This window comes from Tetrao urogallus (assembly GCF_951394365.1).
Source record: "Tetrao urogallus genome assembly, chromosome: 2".
In the NCBI taxonomy this organism is placed as follows: domain Eukaryota; kingdom Metazoa; phylum Chordata; class Aves; order Galliformes; family Phasianidae; genus Tetrao; species Tetrao urogallus.
This window is the reverse complement of record NC_136814.1, coordinates 3,054,381-3,079,749: the sequence shown is the minus strand read 5'-3', so window position 1 is coordinate 3,079,749 and position 25,369 is coordinate 3,054,381. Positions and strand designations below refer to the sequence as shown.

The 25,369-nt window shown below is 40.3% G+C and overlaps 1 protein-coding gene across 1 annotated transcript in view; it reads left to right on the top strand.

Moving 5' to 3' along the window:
* ACYP2 (acylphosphatase 2) overlaps positions 1–22,245 on the top strand; it is a gene marked incomplete at both ends in the record, with an annotated part of 46,356 nt that extends 24,111 nt beyond the window's left edge. Inside the window, one exon of the mRNA XM_079550047.1 lies at positions 22,131–22,245. Within this exon, the coding sequence (XP_079406173.1) occupies positions 22,131–22,245 (115 nt within the window). The remainder of the gene's footprint in view (positions 1–22,130) is intronic.
* Positions 22,246–25,369: the final 3,124 nt, after the last annotated feature.

Genomic DNA, 25,369 nt, shown 5'->3' with positions numbered 1-25,369 from the left:
CAGAATTTGGGATAGACAGATACTGCGAAGTTGTGGGAAGCTTGTTTGGAGCTTTTAGGTTCTAAAGAATTTTTCTTGCAGGAACGCAGCATCTAAATCAGGAGTAGGAACAAGGTGGTGTCTAGACATCACAGTAAGAAGAGCTTACTGCTTATTGTCTCAAATGTGTAATGCAGAAGTCAGGTCTTCAGCACCATTATACTCTATAAACCTGCGCTTGCTGGTCTGTGCTCCTGGCTAATGTAGATGTAACAATATCGTGTCTAGTTAATCTGTTGCTTAAGTACTTTTCTAAAAAGTACTTTTCCTCTTGACCTTGCAGAAACAGTAAGAGAATTGGAAAACTTCTAAGGCTGGTAGGAGTAGCATGGAAAAACAAGATGCAGAAGTTTCTGTCTTAAGTGTAACATTGGAAAATAAATAGAAGTAGTAATTGCTGTGAATGCTACTGGCAGAGTTCAGGGAGTTACACTGAGGTCTGGGCATAGAGCAAGTAATGGTGGTTGTCACAGTTCTGTTTCTTTGCTTTGTTAGCCTCTTTCATTGTGTTATCTCCAGATTTGTGGCAGATCTCTGCTTTTTTTCTCTAAGGAAATAAGCGTTACATTTTTAGATACTGCTAAAATATCAATCTAGTATCTTGCAGAACTTTTTCTGGACAAAGATAAGTAAGATTCAGTATAAAGCTACTATCCTTTGTCATCTGTGCCACCTCGATCTTGGCTAGCTTACAAAACTAGATCCACCTCTTTGCTAAATAGCTGTGCAGGAAGGAACAGAAGGCCTGTTCCGTGGCCTAGAGCACTAGCTGGCATCACTGAAGCACTGTGTGCTGTGGCTCTCTGGCTGAACTGGCTGAGGCACGTCCCAGCCTAAACCCCAGTGCCTGAAAAATATTTTATACTCTGGCAGTGTTTTAAACACATTTTCATCAGCATCTGAGTCAGATGAACTGTGCCTTAGCTGGAAATATTCAAACAAATTGTTACCACCGTGAAGATGTCTCACATTATACTTTGTCAGACTGAAGTATTCCAATGACAGTAATTCTGTCCTTCCTGCAGGAGTGTCGTTAGGGTTCGGGCACATTAGCAATGGTTTTCTGATGTAGGTAAGACTCTTCTTAAAGAAACATGATATTCTTTTCTACATGTCCCTTCCTGTTTAGAGCAGAGCTAACATTTCCACGCCTGAATGAAAGCAATTTTACCTGTGTACTTTGTTTAATATTATTTCTGATTTTGTGTTAGGCAGCGACATTAGTTGCTTAATTCCTCAAGTTTTCAGTGCTTTCTCTGAGGCAAAACAAAATCACTTGTTGCTTTTTTGTAATTATCAGTACCTTATTTTTACTGTAATTTTTTGACATCTTCCTTACTTTTAAAACTAAATCAGTAGAAGATTAAGAATTCTAAACAGTATCAAAGCTAATCAGAGTCTCTGGTGATTTAGGTATCTGGTGAATTATTGTTTAGACATCAGAAAAGTTAAATAATGCATTCAGCATGGCAGTAAAACAACACAGGCAGAATATCATGACCATTTAAATGGGCTTCTTTTTTGTGTTGCATGATTCTGTGATTCGGTGATTTGGTTTGTGTCTCTGGTGTAACAGGAACGTGTAGCTCCATCTGGATTTGCAGTGTCTTCATCACGGCAGTGAGCTGTGGCTGGGTGCTCACTGCTGCCCAAGCGTATGGAGCAATACATGTGGGGCTTCCTCTTAGTTCCACATCTCTGCTCCTTGGCAAGATGACCTCAAAGCGGAGTGCTTCATGCTCTGATGCTCGAAGTACAGCCAGGGGATTCTTGGAAATGCAGCAAGGCATAATCCTGACTCCAATAACATTTTGTCGGTTCTGCCCAATCCCAGGTTTTATTTATATGGGGTTGTTTGGAGGAGAAGAAAAGTGGTTAGGACATGGTGACTAGTTCCAATGTCTGAAGTGATCACAGCACCCTTCAGCTCTTGCATTGATGCAGTGAGCGGCCTTAAATAAGTGTGATTCTACCTTCTTGGTCTGGAAAGCAGATTGCTGCTGTCATAGTGAAGATATTGTCTGGTGCTTTGTCTGTGACCATGTGCTGACACACTGGAGCTTCCAGTCCTCCTTTCTGTGTCGTTAACTCATTAGAGGCAGTGTTGGGAAAAGTGTGTGCAGGGCAAGATGTGGCCCACTGCCATACTTACATGTGTGATAAACCTTGGTTGTGGTTTGTAATGCAACTTCTGGTAGCTTATTCACAAATTAGGTAAGAATTTTGAGTATACAGGCACATGAATTTCTGCTTCTTCATGAACTTAGTTACAGATGAAAAGTGACATGAACCTGAATTTCTCGAAGAACTCAACTTGTTTTAGCTTATTAATTAGTGTTGTTTTCTTGTTCCTGTCCTTATACAAAAATCCCTTTAGTTCACAGTGGAGGTGCTGTAAGGTTAGGGAGGATGCACGCTGATAAGAAGATGCAGTGAATTTTAATTATGAGGTGTGATGCAGTTGAGTAGCAGCAGCTGCTTTGACAATTGTACAGTACAACAAAGGGTAATCAGTTCCTCTGGGTGGATCACTAAATGGAAACACTGGGGCGCATATGGAAGAACTGTAATATGTGGCTGTCCAACCTTCTGGCTTATTTGGGCTGCCTTGGTGGAAGAGGAATGGCATTGGGCTGCATATATGTACACCTACAGCAGGAGCCGTGGGTAACACTCAGGTTCATGGGGTCCTTGGCTGTCAAAAGAAGCATTCCCAGGAAATGAATGTCCCGTGTGAGCCTGCGGGTGATCTGAAATTTTGGGTAATATCCCTGAAGATGTCCCACTGTCTCACTGTCCTCATGTCTTCTGTTGTGTCCTCACTGATGCTGAGCAAATGTTAGTGAATGGCAGTGGTGCCGTTTTTGTTTTTTTTTAACTGCATGGAGGGAAGGCAGAGACACATAACAATTTTATGCATATCTGCCTGTTTCCCTGAATGCCTTCATGGCTTCTTTTTGGTGAGATTTGAAGGGCCTATAATGCTGTCCAGCTGATACATTTCTAACAGTTTGGCCATTTAATTCTAAATTATAAAGCACAAAATACCCCTGAGGAGCCAGTCACATTAGAGGTTAGAGGCATTAGAGGTGCCCTGAACCAGTGTTACCAGGATCTAAGTGGAAGCAGATATGAAAACAGGCTAGGTGGGGGCTTTATCCTGACAATTTTAAGCTGAAGAAGGTATTTCTAGCAGTAACTGGTATTTGTTGTTATTACTGAAACTCTGTGGTTGGTTTCATTGTGGACAAGTATTTTCTTGAAGAGGAAGTATTTCAGTGTTTTTTTTAATGTTGTTTTTGATGCCAAATTTGTTATGGAAGCTCAAAATAATTGAAACTTTTAAAGTTGTTTGGCTCGGAATTTTTTTTTTTCTGTGCTTTACTTAAATCTTATTTCTGTGTCTAGAGGTTCCTGAAAGATGTTTGGTAGGATGGTTGAAGTTAAGTTTTGTGTTGTTCCACAGGCTTTATGTCAGTTGGAGATTCAGCTTTGCTTACAGGACAAGTCACTACCCCTAAAGCCAAGAGGGCCATTTCTACTGGTTTAAAATGCTGTTAAAAACTAGTGCCAAACACTGCTCTGCCTTCCAGCCTGTGGGCTGAATGGGAAGTTGCCTGAACCTGTTATCTGAGTGCTATTGATATTTTAAACAAACAGCAACCTGTGCTTAATATATTAACACACAGTAAGTGGCCAATGTATGTGGAAAAAAATAATGAAATTTTTTTCTGTAATTCCTTTTATCAAGTGGAGTGTTTTGTATCCTCTAGCCAGCCTATCTCATACAACAGTTTCATTATCTGAAAGAATTTTGCCATAAGGGAAGTGTTTTGCATTCCTTAGTAACTATACTGTCTGCCAGGAATCACTGAGGTGCCCTGAGAAAGTAAATAATCGGTAATTGCTTGGGATTTGGAATTTTCTTAAGAGCAGAAATTACTTTAAATACACTGGGAAAGAGTGTGACTTGAATCTTAACCAGTAACAGAGATGTAGATGTTCTTGATCACATTTTGCATGAGAATCCTTCAGCTTAACAGCAAGTTACTCTGGAACGATCTACAGGTGAAGCATGTGAGTGGCTGTTCAAATACGTTCTTATTTGCAAGTGTAGATTTTGTGTTTCTCTCACTTCTCAGTCTGTTCTGTCTGTTTGCCTGCAGGCTTTGGGAAATGGCAGCTCACATCCTTTTCCCGTAGGAAAACTGTAGGTAGGATTGAAGCAACTGTCTTCAGTTTTAGATGTTTTGTAGCTTCCTCATTCTCTGCAGACCTTTCTGCTACCGTTGGTGCAGATTGTGGTCATTTTGAGCACAGTGGTGAAAAACAGAAGATGTGAATGCAAAGTGCTGTGGTAAAATGATCTCCTGATTATGCATGTTTAGGTGCTTGATTACTGTCCACGTTTGTTTCTTGCCATGTCTTTGCCACGCTTAATGCTGCTGAAGACATCTTGGATCTGGTGTCCAGCCAGGGTTCTATCGTGTATTGCTGTTCTGTTTAAATGAAGCAACTTCAAACTGCTTATGGTTCATGTTAAGCTATAGCCACATAACCATTTTAGTCCCACATGCTGGCAGTTCATGTAACTGTATCAGAACTATACACAGAGATCAAGGCCTGAACTGTTTATGCATAGTTTCTGGTAATCTGTTCTCTTTGGAGGTTCTCTCCATTGCTTTCTTTTTCCCATCATATTTTTTCTTATAAGTAAAGGCTCTGTATGTTTACAGAAAGAAAGAAGAAAATAAAAGAACTTCACTGTGTCTTGCAAAGTGCTCTGTTGCTTTGTTTGATTCCTAGCTGGTATTTGCATATCATACCTCTGGTGTTTTAAATATATATTGGGGAAAAATGAGCCACATTTTTTCTGATAAAATCAATGATCTTATGCATTTTATGAAAGATAGGAAACTCATTCCTTTCTTCAGTGTGTGGATGCCACCCAGCCTTTCAGATATCAGATACTTTTGCCTTTGGAGAGGATCAGCTGCAGCAGTTTGAATCTTCCTCTGTGCCCAGACAGTGAAGGAGTGATAGATAGGTACAGCACTCTTCACATTCAGGTTTCAGTATATGGAGAGGAGCCTGAAGGATTCTCTATTGTCAGGTACGATTTGTTTAGTTGGCAGTGTTTAACTTTTATCATTTATTGCAAAGTAATAGATATTAAACAATTAAGTCTGACCTTTTTGAATCTCAGCTAACATTGCTTTTTGTCTGGTTCAAAAAGGCTGTTGCCTCTTCAAGTTCATACTGGATTTTTGCCCAGGAAGCTGAATCCAGTTTTCATAAAGTAATGCACTTAATATTTGACTCAACTATATTGAGATGTGCTGACCAGTTCTTTTGGTGTATTTGTAAATGACCAAGCTCTTGGGTTAATCAGTTTGATATGTAATCCTGATAGGAAAATGCTTAATTGTGTGGTTACCTTTCACACACCTCTGATCACTGAGGCACCTTGCAGGTGAAGCACTGTTAGCAGGTGGAATAGCAGATAGACTCTTCATTATTACTTATGAGTTTGATGTCTTTGTATTCCAGTTTTGTAAAGCTAAGATGAAAAGTGTCCAACAACTGAAACAAAAAATGGGTGAATGTATTGTTTTAAAGCTGCAATGCTGGATTTTTATTTAGTTTTGGGGGAAAAAAGAAAATGTGGCATTTCTATGTTTATTGTATCAGGATCTATGAATGAATAAGAATAATTACTTAGAGGAATGAAGGGTTGTTTCTCCTACCATTAAAGCAAAGGGAAAGGGATGAATGGAATGATTTGTGATGTAGTAGCAAAGGGTCTGTCAGTCCTTGTATTGTAAAGTCTTGTTTGTAGGTAAACCAAAAAAATATGTAGGCGAGACTGCAACATCCTGTATTAAGCTTAAAGCCAAAACGGATGTACTGTTTTAATTAAATACAAATCCTTTCTGCTGCTTTTCTATTCTAGAGAAAAAGTTGCTCCCTAATAGCGAGGCGGGGGCAGTTTTGACTTGCAGGCACGTTGTTGGCAATAATTCTTGTAGTTCTTACACTTGAGATGGCATATTTGTCTTGTAACAAAGGAGCAAGCCGGCCAAGTTCCATGTGAGAGCTTTTAAGTCTCAATTCAGTGGTTTTATTATTGCTACACTGTATATATACACTGAGAGTTTTACAGAAGTGCAGGAGGCCTACACATGTGTTTTACTTTAATGAAAGCTCTGTGGCAAAATTCCATGCATTGCAATGAAAACTGAGGCCACGGGGTTTTTTTTGTGTGTATGGGCTTATTTATTGTTGTTACTGTTTCTTATGCTTTGTGCAATTCTTAAAATCAGGATCAGCGTTACGTGTATTCAGTGTCTAATGAACTTGTTAGCAAAAGTCCTTGGTGACTTGACTTTTACATCTTTACTTCTGAGTACCAGGATTTCCAGTCTGCTGGGTCTGTTTGGTGATCCTGCATAATTCAGCATGTGGTTTGGTATGTGTGTCCAAGAGGAAGTGTGATCTGGTGCTTCAGATAGCACTGATATTCAACAATTCAGTGTATATTTTATCTGATGCTGGTCCTCAAAAAATGCAGGTCTTTTGAATTGGAAACCCACAAATATTTTTGATAGTGATAGGACAAGAGGGGATGGTTTTAAACTAAAGGAAGGGAGATCTAGGCGTGATGTCAGGGGGAAGCTTTTTACTGAGAGGGTGTTGAAGTGGTGGCACAGGCTGCTCAGAGATGCTGTGGATGCCCCATCCTGGGGGTGTTGAGGGCTGGGTTGGATGGGGCCCTGGGCAGCCTGGTCTAGTGCTTCATCTGGCAGGGAGTTGGAACAAAATGATCCTTCAGGTCCCTTCCAACTCCAACCATTCTATGACTGTGAAAAATAGTGATCAAACCTACTTGTTGGGATTGTAAAGGGTGAAATTCTATTTCTGCCATGGGGAAAAATTATACTGATTTTTGCAAGGTAAGAGTTGCACGGTTGGGCTGCCCTTCTATAGAGAGTGCTTTGGCATGGCAGACTGCATTACTCCCAAGAGGACTTGCAAGTAGAAAGTGCAGCATCCATTATAAATGTGGTAGGAAAGGACTCTTAGCAGAGATGCAGTTGCTCCTAAATGAGATGCATGCTACCACCGATACAGCTTGTAGGGTCAGAAGCAAGCTGTGCAGTTGAGTGTTTGTCTGGAACTTGCTTATTAAATTGTAACTTGCTGTTTGTAAGCAATTTTAGCCTCAGTATCACAAACCACTTTTTTATGCTTGAGGCGACAGCCTTGTCTGGGGCCAGCTGGTTTGGAGAAAGCAGTAGGCTGTGTATGGTAATGGGGTTTGTATTTTCTGTTCATGCCTTTTGTTTTCACCAGTCTTATCAGTGAATAAGGTGGGAAGCAAAGATGGGTGACCAACTAAAACCCTTTGAGCGCTGCCTTGAAATGTGGCTTTTTCTACCGCTGCTAGAACTTGCCACCTGTGAAGTCATTTAGACCAGGCTTTTCAGTCATCTTTTTTTTACCTGATGCACAGTTTGAGACCTTGGAATGCGACTTGCAGTAGTGATGTGCACAGAGCTGCTTCATGATCTTTTACCTACAGTGGAATTTGACATACTATCATCATTATTCTTAAATCAATCATCTTGTCTCACAGTGGATGCTCTAGTTCCTCAAGAGGGATGTTCAAACTGCTGAAGGCTTATAGTGTCCATCTGGAATCATATCTGGTTTGGTCACTGTTTTTATTTGCTGTAATTATATCCCAGGTTTTGCTGCAGCTGCTGTAACTTGAAGTTCATATTTAACTGATAAACTTTTACAAAGTGTTCGGTCTGTTCATCTGTGCAGCAAGTAAGCTGGAATATACCCTGGATTTCATGAAGTGCATGATGACCTGAGCTGCTCTGACATGGTTATTTTAGAGGACTTTCCCCCCCAGTCTTATAGTGGTGATGTTTGTGAGCTTTTGTAATGCTTCACCCTAAACTGTTGATTTTGCTATTTTGGTTACAAGGTCTTAGTGTTGTAAAACGTTTTTTCAGAGAAACGTTTATTCTCTGCATTTATAAATGGCCAAACAGACATGGGTGATCACATTTTTTAATTCCAAGTGCTTGAGAGTGTTATGAGAGTCTTGAATGTCAGCTTTTCAACTCTGAGCCTTTGAAAATCCTTGTCACTGGAAGCACCAAATAATTCCAAGATTATTTGGAAATGAGGCCTTGAAGTTAGCTGTTCTATGTATAATTTATTTCTCTGATATGAGGACCTAGTAACTCCAGTCTTGAATGCATTTCTAATGTGTGTGTTATCACAGCTGAATGTCAGGCATTGTTCACATTACAAGGAAAGAGTTGAAACCTGCACGCAGGCGAATCACTGTCATTCTGTGACCACGACAGAAAATGCTTGAAGCCAACAAGGACACAGAATGCATCGTAGCATCCCTCATTATAGCAGCAACATATCCCAGGTCCGTTAATTTCATTAGGAAGCCCTGTAGAGTGCACACAAGCTCTGCAAAGGAGAACAACTTGTTCCAGGGTGGTAAATCATGAGTAGGCTGGTAGATTTCAGTACTCACCCTTTCCTGCAGTAATGAAGCACCGAGAGTTAGTTCCAAAACATAAGTTTTGTCAAGCATGTTAATGAAACATGTACTTGAATGTTGATAAAATTGTCTCTTAAAGAAATCACTGTTTTTCTAGGTTTAAGTTCTTAAATCAGATTACAAGACCTTTATAGTCACTGCAGCAGGCTACGGTCTGAAAGTGATCAGAAACAGATTCGCCTGCTTTAACTATCAGGCAAAATAAAATCAAGGGGGGAAATGGGAAAGAAACAGCAGAAATTACAGAAGGCAAATCAGATGCTTGATACTTTTTAACAGCCCCTGAAGCTTGAGAGAAAGATGAAACACTGGGAAGACACGAGTTTTGCAGGATATCCTTTGCTAGCAGTTCTGTTCTTACCAGGTATTTCAAAGTAGAACACTGTATATTAATAAAATGTTGTGTTACTCTTACCCTGCTGTTACAGTCCTCGTTTGCAGCACAGCAGCAAGGTAGCATTGCTTGCACTGTGCTCTTGAAGAAAATCTAAGAACTGATAAACTTTATTTTATATATATATATATATATATATGTGTGTGTGTGTGTGTGTATACATATATAAAATAAAAGGCTGACTTTCCCTAGCTTTTACTGCTGATGTAAATGTCACACTGTTTTCTGGGCCTGTTAACCTGGTGATCCAAAACACCTTTTCCTTCACAATTGGCCCAACGCTTCTTTCTTTTGTCAGCCTACATTGCATGAAGCAGCTGGAAGAATAAAACTTGGCGCAGGACAAGGTGCTCCTTAGTAATTAACAATACCTGTTTAGAGGGAATACTCCAAACTATGTGCCCATCCATTTTTAAAAACCTTGATTTAGGCCTTTTTATATTAACAGTTATTTCTTGTAGTCATAGTTCTGGAAATTAGTCAAGTCTTTTTCGCTGCCTTCACTAAAAGTCTTCCCATTGCCTTTGATACAAATGAGACACTGTCTGAAGTAGAAATCTGCTCTTGTAGTTCTGGAAATCTGAAGGTTTCAATACTTTAAACAAAAAAGGTAGTTGTAATGCCAAGGAGTAACAGACTCTAATGAGACAACAGGAAAAAGTTCATAGAATGGCTTGGGTTGGAAAGGACCTTGAAGATCATCTAGTTCCATTCCCCAAAGATGTCTAAAACTAGTGGCAAGATTAAAAAGGAAGATCAAGCTTGCTGTTATAATGAAAAATTGGTAAATCTGCTGGTTTGCTTTTTATAAATGGCAACATTAAGTGCCATCGGTGCTTCGAGGAGCTGATAGAAAGTTGTAAGTTACCTGGTTTTATTTTTTTGTCAGGAACTTTTCTGAAAAAGGAAATGTGCTTCTTGATTTATTTCAACCCTGTTGCCAATAAACAGGAAAACATTTTTAAAGCAATAGTTCAAGAACCAGATTTAATAAAAATACCAAGTCCTGCAGCACAGGAAATGTTGAATAGCGAAGAATGTGAATCAGATTATATTTCAATAATATTAAAAGCCTTGTTTAATTTTGTTAAAGAAACACTGGACCAAAAATGTATTCATGCTCCGATTGCCTTCTCAAATAGCTTGGAGCTTTGATGTTAAATGTGTGTTTATTTCTACTAAGTGAGTATATTCATGATGACAGTTTATAGACCACAGGAATGGACTTTTGCTGTACGAGTGCCTGCAGCACTGCCACATCTCACATGAATAGGTCTTTATTTCCTATGGATGTTCTGATGATATTAATGAAAAGTAGAAACCGAACAACTGATGTTACAGATCAGTTTTGCATCATGTACATCTGTAGGAAGCAAAGTGCAGTTGAGAGCTATACTTTGTCTTACATTGAAGTGCTCAGCTGATACATAGCTTCTGCTAGGGTTGTTTGGGAGGATGACTTGAAAGGCTTCTTTAGTCGGTAGCATTTTGCTCTTACAGAACAGCCTTTGTCATCTTAAAACCAAAGTGTCCTTAAGTGAAATGGTGAATTTATGGAACTTGTGACGCCCGTAGAGAAAAACAAAATATTAGGTCTTTTGGGAACCATGTTTTAATGTGTTTGAAGTCATAAGAAAATGACCATAAAGGGGTATGCTTGAAGGTGAAAGGGTTTCTCCCTTTGGTGAGGGTTGACATGCCTGCTAGAGGCTCAGCCCTTCTTTGCAGTCTAAGGCAGTTTGCTACTTCAGCACATTTACCTCAAGGCACAAAAGGGAGGCAGGCTGGCCTGCAGGAAGTATATGGCTGATTTTAAGTGCATCTTCTATTTCTGTTCTTTGTAGAAACGAAAAATTATACATCAACAAATCCTAATTTATGGTAACAAATGTTACCAATTACAAAGGGGGCTTTATTTACAGGGGCTGTTGTTTCTGTGTGTTATACTTGGAATGTACTAATAATTACCTTCCTTGTAAACATACCGTGCTGAGTTCACCTCAAGGGCATTTCTGGGGTCCTGGAAGCCACAAGTTGTTCTTGTGGAGTAAAGAACATGGTAGAACATGGAGTCAAGGTTCTGGATTCTGAGCGCATCTTGGTTTGGTGTGAATTCTGACTACGTGTCTGTAACTGAGCTCTTTACTGTAGTGACTGTTTTACTTTATTTACCAGGTCAATGAAACTGTTGAGTTGGTCTGTATGATGACTCTGTGGTCCTCCAGTAGCTCCTTGAAATGCCTAAGGTTAGGGTTTATAAATTGAAGATATAAATGTAATGCTCTGAGTCAATGGTACTTTACTCCTTGCTCAACTCCAGTTACAGCCATCTGCTTGAATGCTTATATGGGTTATGGCTACTAACCAGTTGCCAAGCTTTACAGAACTAGCTTGTCTAAAGAGCCATGAACTGGTATGGTAACAGCAACAGTTCCTCATTTAAAGTCCTTGTTGTCTTTGATTTAGTAGCTTGTTTATTAGAAGTCATTTTTGATTGCATTCTGTGCAATAGAGGAGGATTAGCCAAAATTTTTACTCAGTCTGCCTTGTGAGCCAAATCTTACCCTGTAGGAGGCAGGCATATTACAAGGGAAAAATAATGGGCCTTTTGGCTTCTTCATCTCTGCTTCTTTTAATTGCTTTGGGAAGATAGGACATGAGCCTAACAGGAAGCTAGCTTTTGTCTTGCACTTTCTGTAGCACAGTAGGACATAAAAGCTATTTTGAATTACTGGAATGGCTAATTTGGTTTGTTTTGTCATCTTCTTCTTCCTTGTTGTTGAAATTTCTACATTGTTAAGCAGCTTTCTTAGATTTTTTTTTCTTTTTAAAGTAACCAAATATAACTTACCAACTTGTTTTGAATGAAGAGATTCTCCTAATTTTCATAAAAATGGACTTACTGCATGTCTGTAAATAAATCTTTATTTTCTATTTCAAGTTAATTGAAATAATGGGTGGGAAGGTTCTGTTTTCACTGCACGTTACAAAAAAAAAATATCTTCGGGCTCTGTTTCATTCACTTGGGGATCTTTCCTCCCCTTTCAGAGATGAAGACACCTTACATAGATCAGATAACAAAGTAGGATAACAAATTTCACAGACTTACTTAGAGTGGAAAGGATCTTCAAGTCCAAGTTTGAGATGCAAAGAGTTGAAAGTGCAAAGCTAGTAGTGACATGAAAGCAAACATTTCCTGATAGCCCACAGTATGTGATGAACATTAGCATGCAAGTCACTTTTCTCAGGTTTATAAATAAAAATGTGACACCAAATATGTTTTTGAAGCTTTTTTGACATCGTCACACCCAGCTCACATCATTAACCTGCCAGATTGTGACAATTTGTCCTTGCTGCCAACTTGACTTTCAAGGAGTACCTCGAAGAAACTCTGACTGTGTGTTCTCTAGAAAAAATGCTGGCCTTGTGTGCAGCAGGGTTGGACAGAAAGGAAGAAATATCAACACATTCATAACTTTCATCTGTCAGCTGTGTTTATAAATATGAAGTCAAACACTTGATGAAGTATCTTTTTCTCCCCTTTCTGAAACAGTTGGAGAACTTCTGCTAAATATCCAAAGGGACAAGAAATGGCTGCTGTGATGTGCAGAGCAGCTAGTAAGCAGGAGCAGCAGCGCAGCCTTCCTCGTGCCCACAGGCTTCCGTTCTATTCTGGAGCACCACACCTACGCCTCAGCAGGTTCCTTCATTTCTAGCCCACCCACTTCTTGGCCCGTATCCTTAGACTACGGGTGGGTTTTTTTCTTCCTTTTTTTTTGGGCTTCAGTGCTCTGAAGCAACCTGTCTCTTTGGTTTGCTGGTGGACTGTGGTGGGGTCATCGAGGTACACCTGTTGAAAGTCCCCTCTGCTTGTTCTCCATTTCCTCCTTCCTCTTGCAGGTATGCATATGCGAAAGGTGTGGACGTACACTTAATTGTGGACCTTCAATCCTGACCCAGTGTATGGGCTGCTGCCAGCATTATTTTTGGTGTTTCATCGAGCAGGAAGCACAAGAGTTTAAAAATCTCCTGATGCGATTTCCCAGGGGGGAGTGCAGCAGTTTCCATGGCAGCAGAGGCACCCTGTAGCAGAGCTCCAGTGGCAGCTCCATTTCAGGTCAGGCAGCTTTCACGTTTTACCCCAAGCTAGAGCCTATTTTTGAGAGTTGGAAAAAACAAGTAAAAATAAATATAAAAATTACAAGGAGCAGTGTATGCAGGTCAATGGGAGAAATCTGACTGCTCTGATTGAATCCTTTTGACTTTCTCCTGCACCAAAATGTTTGCAAGTCTTCCCGGAATCTTTCTATTTTCTTGTTTCGGATTGTTTTCTCTACCTTGACTGGTTTTGCTAAACTTAAAATGCTAAGTGTACTTTGTTTATTTTGCTTTGTTTTTGTGGGACTTTTTTTAGGCCGTGTAAGGATTCACATCGTGTCAAACAGAACAATATTTTTCAAACACTTATTGTTTTTATTACCTTCCTACTATTTTTTACCATGTGAACATCAAACCCCATAAATTTTCTTTCTAGATTGCTCTTGTACTGTTAGGCTCCAGAAGCAGGGATAGAGGTGTGGGGGAAATAGAATGGCTCTGCACTGATCTATGAGCTGCGAGACCCCTCTACTATACCAGCTTCAAGAAACCTTACCTGTATGTCAGTTTCACTCTTAATAAACAAAAAGGCTTTATACTTAATGTCCCTAGCCCTTCAGATTGCAGAGAAAGCTGTGATTTCCACTTCTGAGTTTTTTCCGAAAGGCCAAAGGCAAGCAGCAATGAAAAAGAAATCTGCATTTCTCTTCTGCAAACTTTTAAATGTCAGGGCTTATGAAAACTTGACAGTACTGTTATAGGATACAACAACATTTTGGAGGTATTTCATAAATATTTGCAGCCCTAGTTTATATACTGTCGCAGATGTAAATACTGTCTTCAAAAAGCAACATTCTCTCAGATGTTTTATCCTAAACAAAGGGAAATAAAGCATAAACACTTTGATGCCTTTATTCTCTCTCTAATTAAAGCATGCATTCTCTTGTTCCACTCTAAGTAATGCTGTGGTTAAGATGAAGAGAAACAAACATATATCTAAATTGTGTCCATGGGTCACTCTCTGGGTCCATTTCTAGTGCTTCAGGCACTGTAAAATGCTGCAGTCTGCATTGTATTCAAAAAGTCAAACTTGTCTGTACTAAAAATGAGTTCCCATGGGAGCATCCTGATTCCATACAGAGTCAGGCAAAGGGAAAATGCATTGTTCATTTAGGTACTCGGCTGGCATGCACCAACCCTCAGTGCATCCTTTTTCCTCGTGAATGACATGGAGCTAATGGAAGGTGCTATGATGTTAGCTCTGGAGAGGTCATTGATTTTATTTTTGTTTGTTTGTTTGTTTTTTCTTGAATAATGACTGTCGTTTAAAAAAAAAAAAAATCTTCCCCCAAATTCATTTTGGCAAAAGCTTCTCCCCTTAACCTCTGAGCTGGCTCACAGCAGTGTTGTTAATACCAGCTATGGTGGTCTTTTTAGGTGTGGAGACTAGGAACTTGTGTAATACTGTTGTTTTCTGTCAATTGTAAGCAGCTGTGACTCCCTGAATGATCAAATATGGACTTTAAGTAGAAGACAGGAGGTAAAAAGCCACATATCCTATTTCTAAGCTCTTATACTGTTTCCTTTTGAGTCAGAATTCAAGTTCAGAATTCAAGTGTGAGGCTTCATAAGGCGCCATTGAGGGCACCCATCATTTCCATCAAATTCTCTTTCCTTCGTAGTCACACCCACGCAGAGGATGGCAGGGTTCTTTCTAGTACCTGTGCCCCATCTCATCAAAGTGATGTGCAGTAGGTGTCGTTCCTCCCACTGCTCTCACACCTGTACTGCTGAAATCACAGGAGGCCTCTTCCTTCCTGCAGCAGGGTTTATTTTTCCGTATTAAAGTAGGAAAGAAATTTGCTTAGAGAAAGTTGCATTAGAAAGCATTTACTTGAAGAAATCTGTTTTATAGCATTTGGATTTAAAAAAATCTCATTCAGGGAAATCAGTTGATCTGCTGGCTGTGATATTCAGAGCCCAGTGGTTTTTATGGCTGTGCTGCTATTATATTGTATGGCAGAGGGAAGAAAGCTCAGTAAATAATATTTCCAGAGAGTGGTGCTTGACAGGATGTCTGATTGAGTGTGTGAGCGAGTGGAGCCCCAACACCAAGATCCCAGGTCTGCAGGTGTGCCTTAGGTTACAGAAAGACATGCATGCATCCAGTAGCACATACAGCCAGCGGTGTCTGCAGAAAGCAAGGCGAGGGTGATGCAGAACCAGCCCTTCAGATGTTGTTTTCCAAGCATGTGGAAAGGAAAGATCTTGGTTGCCTGGGTAACAGGTTGCTGTGCCAGGTTCATTTTTGTTAATAAGAGGATAAAAGGGGCAGATCCTACTGTTCCTTCAACTCCTAGGAACAAACCACCATGAATGTGAAGATGAGCAGCAGCTGCAGTGGGGAGAGCCCAGGGCCTGCCGGCAGCCTGGGTCTGCTGAGCTGGTGCTGGTCTTCTCCTTGGGACAGGGAAGTTGTAAGGTTTGTAAAACTGATTAAAGGCGTCTGTTCATCCTGTACAACCGACATGGCTTTGAATTGAGAACAGAGTGTGACCCAGAGAAGTTGTGCTGACATGTAATAACCAAGAAATAGTACAATAGGAAACAGTTATTTGGAGATTAGCTCTTCTTCCAACCTGAAACAGCATTACTTCAGAAATATGTCCATTGGAATATTTATTGGAAAGTAAGCTGTATACCATGCTCTTACAGAGAAGTTTAAAGGAATGTCCTCATTCAATTCAGGCTGATCCCACGTGGCAAGTGAGGTGGTTTGTGTTTTTCTCACTCCTGAACAGAAGTGGGTAGCAGCAGTTGGTTTCCAAGTGAATGCTATAAATGGTGAGCTGACATTCCAAATGCTAGTGATTGTAGCTCATCTTTTCTACATGCTGGGTGGTCTGAAATTCACAGTGTGTGTGAAAGGAAATGAAGGCTGAGTGAAGCAATAGAAGGATGTGGAGCCTTATCTCAATTCAGGTCTAGTGATCTGCATGGTAATGAAAACTAAAACAGCTTAAAAACATAAAAATACTGGAAATTTTCTTCAGATAAATGAAGAAACAATTACAATAACTGCATGCTACTTGTAGCGAATACTGGTTTCCTGCTTTCTTTCCTGGTTAAAAAATAATTGCTTCCTGGTGTTCAGTGAATGGTCTGTCTCATGCAGACATGAGGAAAGATCAGTGAAGTAAGTGCAAAATATCAGCATCTCAGCAAAGAACTGAGCCCATACAGCCATGTGGATTCCACTAGAGAGCAGTTCTGTAGCTCTTTCTTTCCTGTTTTCTGCATAAGGTAGGGAACACAATACGTGCATCCTGTAATGTATCAGTGGAGCTAGATTGTTCTGACTGAGCTTTCATCATTCTCACTTGATCCTTCTCCACGTGAGATGATGGAGCTGACTGCTGTATGCAGGCTGGAAGGTTTTCTTCATGCAGTGGAACACGGGAATTGGGAGCAGCCATGCTCTCAGTTACATACAGTTATGAAGGCTAGGCAAAGGAGGTAGTACTTCTGATTTTGTCCAAGACAGGCTCATCTTTAAGTGAGAAGAGGGGGGAAAAGTCTGTTTTCTGGTGGGTATCAGATTAATCTAAAGGTAGCTCAGAGAAGCTTCAGTTTTAAGTGATTCCCTATTTCAGATATATATATTTTTTTTCGGATGAAGGATATCCAGCTATCCTAGGGATTTTTCTGCTGTGTAGATGGGCCTTTTCAAGTTTTTCCTGATATAATGTTTTAGCTAGTGTGTTACTAGGTTCTTTTCTGTATGTTGAGACATCTGGCTCTCCTAGGACTCAAACTCAAAGTTGTAGTCTCCTGCTTCACTCATGTTTTTGCTTCTTCCCTTGTTACGCTTTTTACTAGAAAATGTTTCATCTAAAACTGGGGTGTCCAGCTTTTTTGCCTGCCTGGGCTGCACCGAGGGAAGAAGAATTGTCTTGGGCTGCATATATGTAGGTAACTCTGAAAGTAATGCCTGCAATTTATTCCATTGAAACAACTACTTGTGCAAAGAGCACACTAACACTGTTTGACAGAGCAAGCTCTCTGAGAGTGTTCAGCACCTACCATCAAGTGAAGAGGAAAGGGGCAGCCCTGCTTTCAGCTGCTTCAGAGCGTCTTTTCTCCCTTTGGCTTCTGCTGTTTTTGGGAAGGACAGCGACCAGACCACATCTTCAGAGGACGGCCCTTTGGTTCTTTGGATGGGAGCCGTTGCTCACAGAATGGTTTGTGTAGGGCTGTGTTGTGGTTGTGTAGGGAACCAAAGGCTGACTTCATTAGGTGGTGCCATTCTAACAGTGTCCTGTGGTGACCAAAACATGGAGATGTTGGGAGTTGGTGCCTATTGCCTGAGGAAGGAAGAAGGCTCCACCTGGATGTGGAGCTGCTGCTGTCACTGGGGCAGAAGCAGTTTGCCCAGCAGTGTGAGGGGCTGGGCAGCAATCAACCAGTTGGGCTGGGTGCGTTTGCCAGGCAGCTCTGCAGATGCCGTGAGTGAAGAGACGGGGATCCTTGATCCTTGGTAGAAATCAGATCCCTGAGAGATCACAGCCAGCTTGTTCTGCTACCTGAGATAAAGTGTTGAAGCAGGTGGGTCGTGTGAGCTGTGGTACCTCCAAAGACTCTTCTGGGTGCATCTGTATCTCGTGTGGCTCCAAAATCCTTCAGTCATAATTCATATAAAAATCACACTCCTGGATGAAAAAATGTCTATGCACCGTCCTCTGCAAGCCACGTACAACCTTCTTTGTTTCTCTATCAATATTTATTTATTTATCAGAATGGGTTTTAAAAGTCTTCTAAGCCATGATACAGTTGAATTTAAAAATAATCTTCCTTGTGTGCAGATTGCATTTTTAAAATGTTTTGGGCAATATCCTTAATGACCACAGAGAAAGTCACTGATAGAGAAATACAGTGATAGAGAATACAAATTCCCCTTGGTCTGATTGAAGCCCTGTTCATTTCCTGATGTAACAGCTATGCATGGCTCTGCAGAACGTGGATAATCTTTCACACTGCTTTCACCACTGCTGAAGCACACTACTGTGAGTGCTCATGTCCATCGTTTGGTTTCTGTCAATGTTTAGCAAGTGTCAGCAAATGTCACTGGTGACCTTTTTGCCACGTGGAGGAATTCACTCGCACATCTTTATTTCATCCATACTTCCATGTCAGACACCACATGTCAGACTGCCCCTCTGTTGCCATCTGTTATACAGTAACGACATGGAACAGAATAGAGGGAAGGTGCAATATCTACTGCTGTAGCGCCGACATCTTGTCTCTGATGTTGTACAGCAACATCATGAAATAGGAGGCACTACTTTCAGAGCAGCCCTTACAAAATATACAGTTATTGTGTGTAAGTAACCAAATTTATTTTGATTCTGAATATTTGTTTTTAAAACATAAAAAAAAGAGCAACAAATCCTCAAAACCATTGGGATAGGTGACGCTGTTTTTGTGATAGTCATCAGGCTGGTTCAGCGGCTGTGGTTGCAATTCTCTGCAAGCTCTCATGTGTTTGTCAGAGGTTTTTGATGACATTTTACTCTTCCTGTACTTCATCCTTGAAAACAGTTGTTTACAAATGTACCTTCTGCTGGAAAGCGGTGACATGAATGAGGCAGATTGTGAAGAATTTTTTTCTCTGGTAAGAGAACTCTTATAAGTAGAGAGACATGATCGGATTTTTGCATTGAATTTCTGATTGCAACTCTCTATATTCCATTTGAAAATTCACAGGTAATGTATTTATGTTGGCTGAAAATGGAGTCACAGATATATAAAAAATTTATTTTTGTTGATTTTTTGTTTTTGCAATCTTGAAACATTCTCTCAAATTCCTAGAATCATAGAATGGATTGGGTTGGAAGGAATCTTCTAGGTCATCTCGTTCCAACCCCCTGCTATAGGCAGGGACACCTCCCTCTAGACCAGGTTGCTCACGGCCCCATCCAGTCTGGCTTTGAATGCTTCCAGGGAGGGGACATTTGCAACCTCGCTGGGCAGCCTGTTCAGTGTCTCACCACCCTTACAGTAAAGAATGTCTTCTTAATATCTAGTCTAAATTTACTCTCTGACAGTTTAAAACCATTTCCTCTTGTCCTGTCACTACATGCACGTATAAAAAGTCCTCCCTTGCTTTCCTGTAGGCCCCTTCAGGTACTGGCAGGTCGCTCTGAGATCTTGAAGCCTTCTTGAGGCTGAAGAGTCACAGCCTTCTCAGCCTGTCCTTGTAGGAGAGGTGCTCCAGCCCTCTGATCATCTCTGTGGCCCTCTTCTGGATCTGCTCCAACATCCTTGTGTTTGGGAGGCACCAGAACTGGACACAGTACTCCAGGTGGGGTCTCAGGAGAGCAGGCTCAGAATCACCTCCCTTGCCCTGTTGGTCATGCTTCTCTTGATGCAACCCAGGGTATGGTTGGCTGCCTGGGCAGGAAGTGCACATTGCTGGCTCATGCTGAGTCTATTTATCTATCTGTCAACACTCCCAAATCCTTCTCCTCAGATCCTCAAGCCATTCCTCACCCAGCCTGTATCTGTGCCTGGGTTTGCCCTGATCTGGATGCAAGACCTTGCACTTGGCCTTGTTGAACTTCATCAGGTTGCCATGGGCCAGATCCCTCAGGATGGCATTCCTTCCCTCTCATTTGTTGACTGCACCACACAGCTTGGTGTCACCTGCAAACTTGCAGAGGATGCACTCGATTTCACTGTCCATGTTGCATGAGATACTAAAGATGTTAAGTAACACCGGTCCCAGCACTGATCCCTGAGGAGCAGCACTCATCACCCATCTCCACATGGACATTGAACCATTGACTACAGCTGTGCAACCATCCAATCATTCCTTATACAGTGAGTGGTCCATCCATCAAATCCATTTTTCTCTGATTTGGCAACCAGGATGTCATGCAAGACAGTGTCCAATGCTTTGCTCAAATCCAGGCAAATGATGTCATTTCCTGTATCAACACAGAAAGCACAACTGTATATTTTTCTCTCCTGTATTTAGCCAGTGCATTAGAATGCATAACATGATTTGCCAACACTGGCATCAGTACAGCACTGCACCCTCCCTGTGCCCTGGTTTCAACCTGCGCACAGTGCCCATCAACCCTGCGTGGCTGTTGGATGAGCTGCGCAGTGAGAACCACCACCATGATGGCATGGGACAGAGGGTGGCTGCAGGACGAGCTGGGCTGGGCCATATGTGGCCTGCAATCTACGTGTTGGGCATGTCAGATCTGAAGGGACAAGCAGGCATGTTGTTTACAAGAGGAAGGAAAGAAGGAGAGATGTGAAGATGTGTAAACATCTGATGTATTTACCGATTTGAATTGCTGGTACCAGTTGTAGACCAAAGCTTATCACAGGTAATTCGTCTTGAACATGAAATATCCATCTGCAATTCGTGGTTTTTAGAGAGTGTTTACATATGGAGCCTCCTTTTTAGCAATCACAGGGGGGATGGCTCACAGTGTCCTTTTCTCTGCAAGTCTGTCATCCATGAAACTTACTCCTACGATTATATTTCAAAGTATGTGAGTGCTCGGTATGCCTGCTTTCTTACCTCTTGGATACATAAGGGTGCATACATCTTCATATTCCAGACCCTGTGTACAGTTTCAAGAACAAGGTTAGTTGTGTAGGTTCTGAAAGCAAACTTTGGACTGATCCATGCTAGTGATAAAGCTAATCTTACACAGCAATAGCACAGTTTGCGGAAAATGACTCAGTTCTTATAGTTTCTGGTCTTTTTTAGTGGTGTAACATTGTGTGTCAGAAAAAGTATGAAATCATTCTTATCACGTATAGGGTCTCTAATCAGATACATTTTGATACTGGGTATTTGCATTTTTTGACTTAAGAGAAGTAACTGGAATACACAATTGTCATGGCTTGTTGCAAGAAGGCTGCATTTTATGATCTTCAGCGTGATTTTGCCAGGGGTGAATTAAATGTAAAACAGTTTTTATGCTCTTAAGTGAGAATTTAAATGTATGTTTGTAATTTAAAACTAATTGCAAGTATGTGCCTATAGCAATTTATCATCATAAAAAGTATCACTTGTATGGGAATACATGCAGTTTTGTACAGCAGAATACTTACGTGTCTCTCAGGTATCAATACAACAGAAGAGAGTGTGTTTTCATGAAGGCACTTATAAAAAGGCAGGTGTTGTCTGTTGCACTTCAAATGTCTGTGCACCTGCTTCTGTCACCAGATATATATCTGATATATACCTCAGTCCCAGTTGCTGCAGGATAGGAAGATGGTGTGCAGGGAGGAGCAGCCATCATACTGTCTGCTTTCACACTCAATTGCCTCATTATAATTTGTACTCAATACAAATTTTCTGGTGTGCTCTGGAAGAAAAAAGCAGGCACCTGCTGAATTAGATTGGATTGTAATGGAAATGCATGCAAAAGTCACTGAATTTAACACAAGCATTCTTTTCTCTCACATTTTTTAATTTTTCAGTGTTAGATGTAATAATTTAATATTGCTTTATGTACTGGAATTTTGTTTGCTTTATTTTTTTGCTGGCTTTGAATGTCTCATTTTGATTTCAGTTTGTTTCTTTCAGTTCTTTTAGTTGCTAGATTTTCTTCTTAATTTTTAATCAATGATGAATGACTTTTATTTCCTTGCTAAAAGTATAGTATTAATTTGCAAAACTAGTATGCCTACTTTAAAGCTATTATATGTGCTTAAATGAGGTTATTAAAATAATTATGCTTTTGCCTTTTCTGCCAGGTGTATTTTTATGTAATGTTCCATAGCATGTTTTGAAATGTTGATGGTTATTCTTTTAAATAGTTTGCTCTTTTAAAGGAGAAAATTAAGCATATCTGGGGTAGTTTCCTCGTTAATAGACTATTCCTTATGGCTTTTAAAAAGGGAAAGCAGAGTAAGAGCATAAAGAGTAAGAGCACCACATATACAGTTCATTACATGCTAATCCTTTTATTTTTCTTGCAGGAAATCCTGGCTGAGTAAAGTTGGAAGCCCAAGTTCTCGCATAGACAGAACAAACTTTTCTAATGAAAAGGAGATTCCCAAGCTTGATTTCTCAGGATTTAGTACTAGATACTAATAGACAAAACATCACTGAGTGCAAAACAGTGATGTTTCTACTGCATGATATTTTCTGTGCCTCCTTAAAAATTCACCAGAGCACTTGGATGCTTTCTATACTTGAGATAAATTGTTCCTGTTCACATGAAGTAAGAACTCTTAGTAGCTGCATTAGGTATTTCACAACATGATTGTCAGTACTTAATATCTGAAATGCCAATATCTAATTTATTGCAAACTGTAAGTCAGATTAATGGTTAAATGTATCAGTGATTATTTGTGTACGTGGAGATTTGTTACATACAATCACATGAAATCTAATCTTTACACTGTAAATGATTCATAAGCCATCAACTCACACTCTACTATTTGTAATCTCACCAAAAAAGCATAGCTTACAGAACTGGAATTCTTAGATCTATTCTAATACCTCTGTATTATAGATCATGTTACCTGTGATAGAACAGCAATTAAAAATAAATGTACATTGCTTCAAACTAACGTGGTTCAGTTACCTCTGGTTTGAAATGATGATGATGCAGATACTTCTTGGAACAAGATGATGAAATGCACTGTCTCAACTGTTTTTTCCTTGTCTGCTTATGGTTTAAATCCATGCCAACTGTAGAGGATATTTCAGTCTTTCCTTTATGATTTTTCTGAGATTAACTGATAGTTTCAATTATTGTCCTTATTGCACAAGTGTTTGCTCATCCAGTTATATGTTCATATAACTGTTCATATGTTATATCGGGTTCAACAGGATGCTCCCACATTCATCACATCAAATCCTTACCTGGTCTTGAGAAACTTGAGTCGTGTGTATGCAATAAACATTGGATCTTTGCAATTGTGGGATCTCACTCATGTATAGTAATTCCTTTTCACAGGCACTGAGGAGTCTATCAGGGCTGGAACTGACTTGTATCTTCAATTTTAAAGTGCTTCTGTGTCAGTATTGGTCCACAGAGGAAGGTTTTGTTACAATCCCTGATACATTCAGGCAGGCACCTGTGTGCTCCAGCAGTACGCTGTTAACCACCATTGGTACAAACGTGCTGTGATGGAGTCTCAAGCTGTAAGTCCCTCTGAGCATTGTATGGCACCTTAGTAACACTTGTAGTTACGTGGTCCCATGGATCTGAGCGTGGGCTGAACCCTTCTGCAGTGTGCTGGGGCTGTATCCTCTGAAGTGCCCTTTGTGAGGGTACATACAAGAGATGTTTATGCTGACTTACTTGGTACCTCTTCTAAGGGTAAATTGCCTCAATTTAGGAAACACTCAAATACTCAGTTCATTTTTTATTTCAGAAAAGGCCATTTCATAATTTAAATATTCATGTTTGTATGTGCAGAGCAAGGTGTGCTTAGAAAAGAGTGCTTGTACTGACTACAGGATTTATTTTCACTGGGCCTTTGTGTATAAAGCAGTAAAAATTCCTTCCTAGAATTTGCAGGAGTTATTTATAAGTTGTTACAGCTCAAACTGCGCTTGACTTCTGTGATTATACACAAGCATCCTTTGTTGAAGTCATTGTCAATAACCCTTGTTCAACTCAGATGGTAAATGGCAGAGTTCAAGAGTAGCAGTAGCTCAGTAGCAGTTACATCCTCTCTGAAAACCATATCCTGTCAAACATGAGTAGTTTATGTTTTCCTTGAAGCTACCTGGCATAAAATACCCCCTCAAAGGCACTTCCTGCCAAGTAGCTTTGCTCATGTTGTGAGAAACAATGACAGAGGAAGGCCAAAAATTAATGGGATACTTGATAGGCAGGAAGAAGAGCCAAAGATGAAGTTGTTTTGTTGTGTTCTCATGGGTGGAGCTGGGTGATTACAGGGGCTTGATAACTTCACCCTGAATCCACTAGAAATGTGAAGCTTGGGAATGGGAATTGTGCCACTGAAAAAAGACTGGGGAGAAAATGTGTAAGTATAAACCTTCAGAAAAATGAAAGATGAAGAAGTCTGTATGTAACTATTTGTCACATAGAAAACCAGAGAATAATACTTAAAGTGATGCCAGCACTACACAAGAGTTTTGGTGTCTTTTCCAACCAAGAGAAGTGAGAAGTTATTTATAATCTTATAAATAATGTTCTTATGATCTGTGGCCTATGTATCGCAGACCAGATCTTCTGGTGACTGTGCAACAGCAGGTTTTTCTGCATCTGTGAGATATCAGCTCTTATCAGCTCTGCTTACGGGCTGTTTTTGAGTCTATCAGATGAAAAGAAGATTGATTCTGAAATACATCTATAACCTTTCTCTTTCTTTGAGTTGTCAGTACTGACGTTTGATATTTTCCACATTCACTCTCCCTCTATTCTTTATGATATGACAAGAGGCAGAAAACACATAGAAATTATTTAGTCAGCTTAGCCCTGAGTGTTTTTTGACATTATTCAAAACTAAGATTCCTATGTATTCCATGTATTGCATGATAATATATTGGAGTCTTCTAATGGTGCTAAATACATTGCACATTGTGCTTTTCGTTCTTGGAAAAGTGAAGATTTTACTGAGCAAGTAAGCAATCCAGGTGTGTCAGTGCCTCCCATAAGGCCTGGGCAGGCTTTTCAGGAGAAAGGAAAAGGGAATAGTGAACAAATGCCTTGCCTTGAATTGTACAAGCAGTTGTACTTCTGAAGCATGCACATGCAGTGAACGGATTTCCTCCAATGGGCAAAAGGATTTCTTCCCTTGCACTCACATTCTAGCTGAATGTGGAGGACTGAAACGATAATAAGGGTTACAACAATCATATCATATGTGGGAGGAGAAAAAAAGGCATGTTTTTATGAACTTGAGGATTGGACAAAAGCCCATCTGTTATCAAGCTGAGGCACTAAATATTTGAATTAGCATGCCACTGACATCCTCACACGTGCCCACAGAGAAGTGCCACTACCCTGGTGATCTGTGAGATTTTAGGCTCTTGAAGTTGCTAATATCAAACTTTAATGCATCACCTCTTTTCTTAATTGTTGTCACATAGCCATGCTTTATTCACATAGACGCTGCAGTACAGTTAGAATCCTGTATTTGTGCAGGGATGTAGTCAGCTTGAGCTAACTTGTTCTGTGTACAGGGAAATGCTTGATTTGCACAAAGTGGCACTTGCCTTACTTTTGGGTGAATAA